At 38.2% G+C, this 13251-nt stretch overlaps 1 protein-coding gene across 1 annotated transcript; it reads right to left on the bottom strand.

Annotated features, from left to right (window-relative positions):
- Positions 1–786: 786 nt before the first annotated feature.
- Positions 787–13050, bottom strand: LOC113545476 (enoyl-CoA delta isomerase 2). The gene is made up of 10 exons (XM_026944851.3): positions 12893–13050; positions 10064–10208; positions 9159–9257; positions 7426–7611; positions 6153–6222; positions 5968–6070; positions 5756–5876; positions 5416–5505; positions 4540–4683; positions 787–1560 (listed from the first exon to the last, which is right to left on the bottom strand). Exons 1-10 carry the CDS (start codon positions 12931–12933, stop codon positions 1405–1407), a joined length of 1155 nt encoding a protein of 384 aa, XP_026800652.1. The 5' UTR covers positions 12934–13050; the 3' UTR covers positions 787–1404.
- Positions 13051–13251: the final 201 nt, after the last annotated feature.

Genomic DNA, 13251 nt, shown 5'->3' with positions numbered 1-13251 from the left:
GCTATAGCAAAGCTTCATCTTCAGCAACACAACGGGTCACAACCTTGGTCCTGGAGGACTCCCTGTCCTGCACATTTTAGTGTTATCCCTGCTCTAACACACCCACTTCAAATCAGAAAGGGCTGTTAATTAGCTGATTAGGTGAAGCGGATGAGTTGGGAACAGAAGCAGGGAAAACATAAAATATGGAGAACAGTGGGTCCTCCAGGATCAGGGCTGGGAACATGTGCACTAAGAGTTAACAGGAGGCAAATGAGGATTTCATATTCTTTCCTCTGTACGTATTATGTGCCTACTGTCATAGTATAATTTCACCAACATACAATTTTTGTTGTTGTTGGGAGGGACAACATTTTTTATGTTTAAATGATACAGTAATGCTTATGGGAAACGATTATCTTGAAACAAGTTGTAGAAAAAGTACAAACAGGCTTTTTCATGGTGTAGCCTGCCACCTGCTGATCATACACGAAACAGACAACAGTATTCCACTGGGCTTCAAGTTCAAGTACTCTGGTTAAGATCTCTTCCTTAAATACTCTGGTTAAGAGATTTCTGGTTAAAGACCTCTGGTTAAATAGACCCCAGTGAAAATGTACTGCCACTGTCTTAAATGACTTTATTTCTGCAATAAACATTTTATAAAAACAGAAAGTTGTCTGTCAGAAATATCTGCAATATCTCAACATATCAGAGACCTTAAAATACACCAATAATGATGTGTAATAAACCGCTAACTCTATCAGAATCATTCTGATATGGCCACAACATGCAAACCGCCAAACATTTGGTGGAAAAATATTTTTATTTGTAGTATCTTTATATTTGTAGCCAATTAGTACATTTACATAATTTTTTATAATAAAGGACATATGAACAAATGCTCAGAAATTATCAAAAGTTTAGATAGCAATGCTATGTACAAGAATACAGTAGCTGTAAGTGGACAGTGAAAAGTTGTGTTTGTGTGTGTGTGTGTGTGTGTGTGTGTGTCAATTTACTAAGGCACTGGCCATGTAAAACAAACCAGATCATACTAGAAAATGCTTACATGTCAGTAAAGTTTGATGTTTACTGCCTGCTTAATTGTTTGTCCCCTAGTGGGGAAAAAGTGCAATGCTAATAGTGAATAAACACAAGCTCCATGTTAGCTGCATTTCATTCATTACTATCTATGTTAGGTTTCTTCTGTGTGTAATCACTGCAAAACAGCAGTTAATGGTTACCTTCTTTATGCTGTACTGAGGAAAAACTGAGCAAAAACTGTTTCCTTGTTAGAGCAACTTGTTAGAGTAAATTAAATGTCATGATCGGCGTATTTCACTGTAGAAATCTCTCATTTGTATTACGGTAAAGAACATTTCACTTTGTATTAGAATGACAGGATAAAAGAATATTTTCTCGTTACAGTTTGGCCTTGCCCTGGAAGAAGCTCATGATGGCCTGCATGCACTCATCAGAGAGCCAGCGCTCCACCAGCCTCTCCACCTCGGCGTCGTTCACAGCGTGGAGTTTGTCCTTCTCCACCTGACGCATCAGCTGCTTGGACAGAGCCAGAGACTGAGGAGACAGAGGACATGATTAGGAACATGAAAGATCTGTGTGTGTATATACAGTTGAGGTCAAAAGTTTACATCCCCCTTTCAGAATCTGCAAAATGTTAATTATTTTACCAAAATAAGAGAGATCATACAAAATGCATGTTATTGTTTATTTAGTGCTGACCTGAATAAGATATTTCACATAAAAGATGTTTACATATAGTCCACAAGAGAAAATAATAGTTGAATTTATAAAAATGACCCCGTTCAAAAGTTTACATCCCCTTGATTCTTAATACTGTGTTGTTACCTGAATGATCCACAGCTGTGTTTTTTTGTTTACTGATAGTTGTTCAAGAGTCCCTTGTTTGTCCTGAACAGTTAAACTGCCTGCTGTTTAACAGTTAAACTGCCTCCCGCAAATTCTTTGGTTTTCCAGCATTTTTTGTGTATTTGAACCCTTTCCAGCAATGACTGTATGATTTTGAGATCCATCTTTTCACACTGAGGACAACTGAGGGTCTCATATGCAACTATTACAGAAGGTTCAAACGCTCACTGATGCTCCAGAAGGAAAAACCATGCATTAAGAGCCAGGGGGTGAAAACTTTTGAACAGAATGGAGATGTGTACATTTTTCTTATTTTGCCTAAATATCGTATTTTTTCATTTAGTACTGCCCTTCAGAGGCTACAGAAGATAGTTACATGTTTCCCTGATCTTCAAATTCAAAAAGTTTTCACCCCCAGAAAGGGGTATGTAAACTTTTGACCTCAACTGTATAAGTCTGTGTTTAAAAACTCTTGAATATTATCTTATCAAATCATTTTAAGGACATTTCACAGACAGACAGAAAGTGTAGGAAGTATTGTAGCAATGAGATTTTTAAAAAGTTTTTTGTTAATATACTTTTGGTACAGTGTAATTTTTCTACATGTTATCCAAGTAGTATAGATAATTATGTGCTATACTGAATCTTCTTTATAATGTAGAAATTGTTAGTGACTATTGACAATATTATTGTTCTTTAGCTTCCTCTTCTTCTAATTATTACAGAATAATATTGTATAGAAACACATAATATGTAGTATATCCTTATATATACACTGTACTGTATGAGTGGGTGTCTGTATGTAATTTTTTATATATATATATATATATATATATATATATATATATATATATATATATATATATATATATATATATATATATATATACATACAGTCCCCTCCAAAAGTATCGGATCAGCAAGACCAATTCTTTTGTTTTTGCTATACACTGAAGACATTTGGGTTTTAGATCAAAAGATGAATATGAGTTGATAGATCAGTATTTCAGCTTTCTGTTCCTGATATTTACATCTAGATGTGTTAAACAACTTACAAAAAAAAACATGGCACCTTTTGTGGTAGACCACCCAATTTTTAGGCGAGCAAAAGTAATGGAGCAGATAGTCTTAAAGTAAATAACATTTAATATTTGGTTACATATCCCTTGCTTGCAATATCTGCATCAATCTGGCGACCCAATGACCACCAAACCTTTGCATTTGTCTTTTGTGTTGCTTTTCCAGGAGTGTGCTGCAGCTTCTGGTGATTGACTTGGCCAGTCTAAAACCTTCCACTTTCCCCCCCTCATGAAGTCCTTTGCTGTGTTGGCAGTGTTTTTTTGGGTCATTGTCATGATGAAGATCTTCCCAATTAGATTGGATGCATTTCTCTGTATATTAGCAGATAGAATGTTTCTGTAGACTTTTAAATTCATTCTGCTGCTACCATCATGAGTTACATCATCAATAAAGATTAGTGAGTCTGTTTCAGAAGCAGCCATGCAAGCCCAAGCCATGACACTACCTCCACCATGCTTGACTGATGAGCTTCTCATGATCCAAAACATAGAAGCTCATCAGTCAAGCATGGTGGAGTCAAGCATCAGGCCTTCTGATTCTCTGAGTGGTTTGCATCCTGTGGTAAGGCCTCTATATTTCTGCTCTCAAAGTCTTCTTCGATTGATGGATTGTGAGACCTTCACCCCTGCCCTGTGGAGGTTGTTGGTGATGCCACTGACTGTTGTTTTTGGGTTTTTCTTCACAGCTCTCACAGCTCTGACAGTTTCTGTCGTCAATTGCTGTTGTTTTCCTTGGCCGACCTGTTCGATGTCTGGTTGTTAGTACACTAGTGATTTCTTTCTTTTTTTTTTTTTCCAGGACATTCCAAATTGTTGTACTGGCTATGCGCAATGCTTGTGCTCTGATAGATTTTCCCTCTTTTCTCAGCTTCAGAATGGCTTGCTTTTCTCTCAAAGACAGCTCCCTGGACTTCATGTTGGTTTATCCTTTTTTAACAACAAATACAGTTTTCACAGGCAAAATCTAGGGCTCAAATGAAAAGGAGACATTCAGAGCTATTAATTCTTTAAACAATCAATGTAACAGGGGACACCTGGGCAGCAAGAAACACCTATCAGTCACATGTTCCAATATTTTTGATCCCTTGAAAAAATGGGTGGGTTCAAACAAAAGGTGCCATGTTCTAAGTTGTTTAGCACATCTAGATGTAAATATCAGGAAATGAAAGCTGAAATACTGATCTATCATCTCAAGTTCATCTTTTGATCTCAAACCCAAATGTATTCAGCATATAGCAAAAACAAAAGAATTGGCCTTGCCATTCCAATACTTTGGGAGGAGACTGTATATGAAATCATATTCCCAGTTATTTAGATATAGGAAGGAAGGAAAACCTTTTGGTCTTTGACCCATAAACAGATTTGGATTATTCTGGTTGGTTCTGATCAATGTCTGTGGCCATACCTGGCCTTTGACACAAGCTTAGATTCTCTCCTTACAACTGACCTGCCATTTCTGACCATCCATAGACCCTTAATGCACCCGTAACAGACTATAATAGTAATGTCTCGTCGCCCGTATAAAATAGTTACTGGCTGTAATTAAATTGTTGAATTTAAAATCAAGATAAATGATGGTGTTGCTTACATTTGGAGGCAGTTTGGCGTAAGCCTTTAGCCTGGTCCAGACCTCCGACTGAAAGCTGCTGTCAGGAAAAACTTCAGTCACTAGGCCCAGTTCATACGCCTGTGTAGCCGTCAGCTTCTTATTGAACAAGAGCATCTCACTTGCCTGGACACAAAGAACACAGAGAATTTAGAAATAACTTACAGCGTTTCTTTGACATTTTCTTCTACGTAAAGCTCTAAGAGCTATATGCTTTCCTGAACTGAAACTGCACACATCTCAACCACAAGCAGAGTTAAATTTAACTCCCGGGTGTAAAACAGGAGTAAACTGCATTTAAAGATTCCTTTCGAATTTCACTAAAAGATACCAACACACTCACTCACTTTCAGTAAGCGCTTTATCCTGGTCAGGCTCATGGTGGATCCGGAGCCTATCCCGATAACATTGGGTGTGAGGTGGGAATACACCATGGATGGGACGCCGGTCCATTGCAAAGAACCATTCACACACTCATTCACACATAGGGGCAATATATCTTTGCCAATCTACCTACTGGCATGTTTTTGGGAGGCAGGAGGAACCTGGAGAACCCAGAGGAAACCCATCAGAAACTCTGCACAGACAGTAATCCGAGCTCAGGTTCAAACCTGGGACCTTGGATCTGTGAGGCAGCAACACTACCTACTGCACCACCGTGCCACCTCACACACACACAGATGGTCTTAAAGCAACTGCTACGTATTGATTCAATTTGCATTTATATTAATATGTAATGATTAGAGAAATACACTGCTTAATTTTTTTTGTGCCACATAAAAAATAACCTTAGAGGGAATTCTACAGTTCATTCAGTGTTTGCATCAACACTTTGTTCAAACAGAAAAATATGTGTACCTTTGCAGCTCCCATTATTTTAGGGAAGGTGTATGACGAGCAGCCCTCAGGACTCTGTCCCAGATTACTGAAAGGGGTGTGAAACGTCGCCTAAGGTTGAAACAGAGGAAAACAGTCAAACCACAGGATTATTTCACCATAAATTATGGGATTAACAGTGGCTCACTAGTCTGGAGCCATTAACACACTCTCATTCAGCCCACTATCAGCTTTCAATTATTAACAGCAAACAGAAATAACATTTAAATCACCATCGGTGTAGAGTAATAGTGAAGGATTCATTTACATTTCTTTATGGTTGTGTCAAAAAAAAAAAACAAAGTCTGAAATGCCAGCTCACACTTTCTGTAGCGTAGACGATGTCAAAGAGGCCGAGTACGGTGACAGAAATTCCCACAGCTGGTCCGTTTATAACAGCAATCAGAGGCTTCGGGAAGTCAATGTAGGCTTTCACATACCGCCTGTGATTAGTAGCACAACAAATATTAATAACACACTCCTGACTGCAGGTTTAAAATAGATAGAAAATTGTCAGAACGATTCTACTTTTACCTGAGGAGCTCTCCAGAATCCTTAGCCATCTTCTCAATGCCACCCTCTGGGATTTTAGTGAAGTTGTTCAGGTCATTGCCACTGCAGTAGTAATCACCACTGCCTGTCGAGATGTAATGAGTAAGAGAGAAATATTCTCGATGTAAACAAGTCAAAATGGTTCCCTTGAATCTAGCGTGCTGTACCTGTGAGGACTGTAATGACCGAGTCATTTTTTCCAGCAAGATCCAGAGCTTCCATCAGCTCGTTATACATCTAGAACAAAACAAACAGTTCAGTTGGACAGTGGGATAATGAAGGGTTAATGACCTCGAAACATTAAATGATGTTTCCTATCATAATTTATTTGCTAATTAATTAAAAGTTTTTAGTAGTTTACTGTTTTTGTGTACCTCTGCACAGATTTAACTGAAGTGTATAAATATTATTGGGTTTTTTTTTTTAAGTTTTTTTTTTTAAGATGTAAGTATGGTAGTGTCATGAAGACTCCACCAGGGGTCGCAGTCATCAAGTACTGAACCTGTTCATCATCTACATCTACAGTTACTTTGTGAAGTCTTACCTATCTCCTTTTTTAGCTGGCATACAAATATTACTACTACTACTACTACTACTACTACTACTAATAATAATAATAATCACTTTAAAAGAGAAAGGTTTACATTAAAATATGTTAAGGGTTTTTTTAGTATCACCATATTAAAGAATGACAGTGGTATAAACCTATGGATTATATACAGTGGGGTCCAAAAGTCTGAGACTGCATTGAAAATCTAGGATTTAAGATAAACAGATAAAATATTTTATTAGACTTTTTTTTTTAAACAAAGAAAGTAAATGTTCAATACCTTGAATATTTAATATTCATGATTTCTAGGTCTCTATTAAAATGTATGTAATAATAATAATATAATCTGTAATGTAAAAAATTGTTGTATTAAATTAGAAAAGGATACAAAATAGAAGAACTTTCACTAGTGGTCAGACTTTTGGACCTCACTGTATATTTTCTGTTGTACATATTTATTGTACAGTACATAGTATAATTGTTTTTTAGATACTAACAATTACCAATAGGGGGCAGGAGAATCAACATCATTCATTTCAAATGAAGCAAAAACAAAATGTAAAATATTAAACATTTCCCTGTTAAGAGATTACCTGTATATTGAAACAGACAGAGCTAACAAAATAAATCATTAAAACATTTACACCCATATCTTTGAGACTGTAGTGTGTCTGTACATGTGCGGAATCACTAACTGATGTATCTTAAAGCAAATCATTAATTTCTGTTCTAACTATCTGAACTAGAATAACCTCGCCGGCACAGCCGAGACAGAGGCAATACTAAATGTGGAACATGATGCAGGAGGACAGGTTTGTGACTGTCCTGGTGTTCTTGGACTACTGTCCCGTCACTGCTCTGAAGAGACCTGGCCTGATTCTTCAGCGCACCTCCACAGTGATGGCGTTCTTCTTCTGTGGTCTGTTGAGTCGGATGGTGGTGACGCCCTCCTCTGTGGTGACCAGCAGCGTCTGGAAGGCTTTTACACTTCCTGTGGGTGAAGCTGCTGCTACTGGAGGTCCCTCTGCAGCTACCAGAGATGAGACGAGGTCCACATACTGCTGCCTGGCGTCCTCCTGTAAGGACACAGAACGAGAAAAACAGCGTGCTCATTATGGCTTTGGTTATGGCCTCTATTAAGGAAATCTAGTACACAATATCTAACGTTTCTGTTTGCCCTGGCAGATTTTTATACCCCAGGGTGAGTCTCTTTAACTTTTAATGTATGTTAATCAAACACTTGGCCGGCTTGCTTGCCCAGTATCACTAGAAATAAAAGTAGTGATGGCGAGACCAAGCTTCATGATGCTTTACAGCCAACTGTGTTGAAAAATGGTTCATTTCTCAAGGCTTCAAGTGGTAAAACAATGTAAGCCAGTGTACCATGTGAAACTTTTTAGATGACTGTGTGTTTACAGAGCTTCACCTGAAAATGTCCTAAATTCTTAACGCATGCATTGAAGCTCTGGTACCTAGCATAACATCACTACCACCAAGATACCTAAACAACATTCACAAGTTCAATTCAATTTTATTTGTATAGAGCTTTTAACAATGGACATTGTCACAAAACAGCTTTACAGAACTGTATAAATTCCGGTTATAAACTTTAAATTTATCCCTAATGAGCAAGACAGAGGTGATAGTGGCAAGGGAAAACTCCCTGAAATGAAACATTGAGAGGAACCAGACTCAAAAGGGAACCCATCCTCATCTAGGTGACACCGGATAGTGCGATTATAACTCATTTCCCTTCTATAACTGTAAAAGTGTAATTGTGTAACCAGGAACGAATGAGCAACTTATGAATATAAGCATCAGAGTCATTTCTGAATTCATTATAGTTTTAACTTGAAGTCTATTTTGTTGAAGTTATCAGCTGCTCAATGATGGAGACTTGAGTGCAAAACTGTTCGGAGCAATTACAGTCCTAAGGCTATCCAAGGAAGAACATCCACAGCCTTTCTATCTTTATAGTTAAAACTATATATATACGCATAGTTATAGTGTATAGTTAAAACTATACTATATACATCTTTATAGTTTCTATGATCTACTATCATACAAGTAATCTCCAGAGCTTCATATGACAAGATTCCTAATTTTTCTTTTCACAGAACAAACATTATATGAGAGCACTGCACTGAACACTTTCTCTACCAGGTAAAAATCATCCGAATTTTATGACTTAACACGTTACACCAACGTTCCCGTGACCAACTGGCTAAATGCAACGTAGTGGACAGACACATCTGCATACAGCGGAGCGCTAAGCTTTCACTGCCACAGGGCGAGTGTGATTTAGCTGCACTTCATCCAACATGCACTGGGCTGATATGGCAGAGTTTTCTGCTAAAAAGAAATAATATGTGGAAATGTACCATAACCAATCAGCATAGGGTTAACTCTGATCCGATCCATTTACGCCATTTAGGTCTCATTTAACTTTTCCAGTCTAACAGATCAACTCCACTGTGTGCATACAGGCACTAAATGTCAGATGATCAGATCAGAACAAACCGTTTCCTCTGTGGTACTAAAAAAAGATCCTGTTTTGGATGTCAGGAGGTTTTCCTTTGGGGGAACACAGATAGGATTAAACAATTATGTTTTATCTGCTCACCTGTGTCAAAGCACCCAGAGACTTCCAGGCGTCCCACTTCGCCTTGTTCACAAAGTCCAGCATTCCCGGTTTCGGAGTGTTACAGGGTCCCTGTGTGGCCTGATCACACACACACACACACACACACACACACACACACGAGAGTCAAATGAGTGAGGGGACGAGAAACTGACAGATAAAGCATGAGACTCACACGTCATCATCATTATTATTATCATTAGTAGTAGTATTTAATAATTTAGTATTTGATTTGAAGAAAGTATTTAATAGCAATATCACACGAGCAAGAGTGCCTTTAGACTGCATATAGCTAATCACAGCTGTGCTGATATTCAGTATAACCGCACAATTGCAAGGGCGATATTGCTTTTATACAGCAGTTTTATAAATAAGAAAATAATATCAAGCAACGGATATTTATGGCCAAATTATGGCAAAATAATTTGTTTATTTTTGCTCTGCCAAACAAAATAGATCCTGAAAAAACACATAGGAGGCTAGCTAGCTCGCAATGATTTCTACATTCCTGTTAAAAGTGCTTCCGGTGAAACTGACAAGCTTTCATATTTCATATTTTAAGTCAGAAGTTATATTCATGAAAACTGTATCATTTGCCATGTCCACTGATGATGTCACTAACTCTACTGTAGTAAGGGTTTCAGTGGGACTGAATTTTACGTGGTGAAAATGGTACGCAAACGAGCGGAGTGATACACACAGTGAAACGTCCCTGTGCTGTTATACTAAATATAAGCACGCTCGACCAATCAGATTAGTGGACTGGAACGAACGGTTGTATAACTGTTGATTAATTTACAGAGTAATGTCAATAAATTGGTGCATAGCTATAGACCTCCGAAGGAACATTTCATTAGTTAAACGGATTAAAGGACTAGAGTTCACACCTGTTTAAAGAGGGCATAGATCTGGAGTTTGACCGCATTGCCAGGGTCATTCTTTAGTGTCCCCAGTTGAACCTTGGCTTGGTTAAAGTCCTCCACTGAAGCTGCCATCGATGCACCAGTGGTGTGAAGCTGAACACCAGGAATCCTAGAGAGAAAGGGGAAAAAAAAAACAAAAAAAAAAAAACACCACACCAGTTGAACAGACTGCACATAAATATAGATGTATGCAAATTCAGGTTTGCTAGTAGAGAAACAAGAGATTTTAAATATAATTTAAATATAAATGTTAAAGGAAAAATCCAGCCTGAAAGACTGATGTATTAATTTGTATAATCCACTTGCTCAGTATCATCCAAAATCTATTTCGTAATTGAACTCTGAGTTGACTTTTTTTAGTTTAATTCAATTCAAATTTATTTGTATAGCGCTCTTAACAACGTACAATGTCACAAAGCAGAGTTACAGAAATAAACTTCTTTCACAGGCAGTGTTTTAGTCCTTTTAGTCTGCTCAGTTTTCTCACCTCCTGAACAACTTTAACATATTAATCTTTATAATAAACACGTGATCTTCAACAGAGTCCAAGATTTATTTTGTAATAAAATTCTGAGTTTAGTTTTTTTACGTTTTAAACATCTATCATCGACATGATAGTGGTGCCATTGGCATTTATCCCTCGCTTCATCTCCACCTAAAGAGAGCAATGCAGCGGCGTTTTAATCTCGTAATCTGTTCAGCTCTCTGTACACTCTGTTTAAACAGATCAGCTTCCAAAGCTTCAACTTTCATGCTAATACCACCAGCAGCACGTAGAGCGCTAACTAGCTGAGCCGAGTCTCTGCTGTAACTCAGCGCAACCGTGTCATATAGCTGCATTTCATTCTCAAACACTGAGTCCAACATTTTCCGTCTCCACTTCTTCTACACCGGAAAATAGTGAGTGAGAAAAGAAGCACTTGCTCATTTGTTTTTTGAGGTAACAGCGAAACCTGAACATTATTTATTATGCTTCTGATTCTTCTATTAAACACCACTGCAACTGCACAAGACATTTCCCCGTGATACAAAACTATTACCTTCCCCCAGAAATAACAAACACACATCAACCAACCAACAAATCAGCACAGGACTCACTGACCAGATCATAATTACACTATATGGCCAAAAGTATGTGGACACCTGACTATCACATCTATATGTGGTGCTTTCCCAAACTGGTGCCACAAAGTTGGAAGCACACAATTGTGTAGAATGTTTTTGTGTGCTGTAGCATTATAATTTCCCTTCACTGGAGCTAAGAGGCACAAACCTGTTCCAGCATCACGATGCCCCTGTGCACAAAGCGAGCTCCATGAAGACATGGTGTGTTAAGGTTGGAGTGGAAGAACTCGAGTGTCCTGCACAGAGCCCTGACCTCAACCCCACTGAACACCTTTGGGATGAACTGGAACACCGACTGAACCCCAGACCTCCTCACCAACATCAGTGTCTGATCTCACTAATGCTCTTATAGCTGAATGAACACAAATCCCCACAGCCACGCTCCAACATCTAGTGGAAAGCCTTCCCAGAAGAGTGGAGCTTATTATAACAGTAAAGAGGGAATAAATCTGGAGTGGGATGTTCAACAAGCACATGAGGGTGTGACGGCCAAATGTCCACATACTTTTGGTCGTATAGTGTACCTCAGAATGTTACTCAGAGTTACACTGTTGTTGAATTCACTCTTATAGTTCATTTATTTCCAATAGTCCTTCAAATTGTCTTTGATTTGGTCCTTTTAACACGACACCAGTGTTTACTTCACACTCCAAAATGTAGTCATAGAAACTGCATTTTTATTTATTTATTGGTCAGATGTCCACAAACTGTTTCAGGTTGGAGGTTTCAATTCTCTTCATGTTCACAGTCTTCCAAAGTAGGGCTGCACGATATTGAAGAAAAATGTGATATGCTATAACTTGAGTCTAAAATCAATTAAAATTATATTAATTATATATCTATATATTTAAATATATAGATTTAAAAAGTGAAAATGACATAACCAACATACATGTCTCATGTTCTTTTGAGGAAAAGAAAGCATTCTCTGCTATCTGAGTCACCCTAAAACTTTTATTTTTTTCCTTACTTTTTGAAGTATTAAAATGTACCAGTTCCACCAGTTATCGCGAGCCCTTGCCATACAGATATCGCGATATTTACATTTGCGATATTTCGATCATTTCGATATACCGTGCTGCCCTTTTCCAAAGTGTCAAATATAGCACACAGACTACATTATGGCTCTTATATCATATTACAGTTGGTGATGAATATGAAAATCATTGCACTATAATATGTTAATGCAAACTGTTACAGGATGAAACAATGTCCCTGAACTCTGAAGGTAACAGAATGTAGAGAAAAGGTCACAGCCCTTAGCTCTTAGCCAGTCATGCTAACTATGCTAACCATCGCCCTTTAAAACAGCCCAAGCTTTAACATTAGATTTAAATATTTCTGCTCTTTTTTATGTAAACATTTTGCAAGTAATACTTATACTTGTAAGTATAAAAAACACACACAAACAAACAAACAAAAAAACACTTTATATCATCATGTATACACTGCTGCTCACTAGCCCGAGTCTCAAACAGTGTGTTTCTCCCTTCATATGTGCACTACTTAGGGTGGATACAATAACACAAGTCTGAAATACACTACACCCTTCACAGTGCCCTCTGTGTGTTATTGAACTCGGCCAGCTAGCGCACACTCCAAAACCAAAGCCAGTAAAATGAGGCAGTAGCTCAGAAAGCATTTTTTTTCGGTGTATCAGGTACTCACCTGCAAAATCTGAAAGCACGCCTCGACAGAATACGGTACATATCGATTGTAAAAGTACACAAACACAAAGTTCACAACCTGCTGTGTCCAACACCGGACCTTCCCTGTGTCACCTCCCAAACCACGCCCACTCACACCAACAGATCCAACGGAGATGTGTCGGTTGTGATCCGAGTCGGCTCTATGAGTCGGCTCTATGAGTCGGCTCTGTGAGTCTGCTCTTTAACTTGTCTCTTTGAGTTGGCTCTGTGAGTCTGCTCTTTGAATCGGCTCTTTGAATCGGCTCTTTAACTCATCTCTGTGAGTCTGCTCTTTGAGTCGGCTCTTTGACTCGGCTCTTTCAAAGTGAAGGCAGAGAG

Source organism: Pangasianodon hypophthalmus, chromosome 1 (genome assembly GCF_027358585.1).
Source record: "Pangasianodon hypophthalmus isolate fPanHyp1 chromosome 1, fPanHyp1.pri, whole genome shotgun sequence".
Taxonomy (NCBI): Eukaryota; Metazoa; Chordata; class Actinopteri; order Siluriformes; family Pangasiidae; genus Pangasianodon; species Pangasianodon hypophthalmus.
The sequence above is the reverse complement of the archived record's forward strand: the minus strand, read 5'-3'. Positions and strand labels throughout refer to the sequence as shown.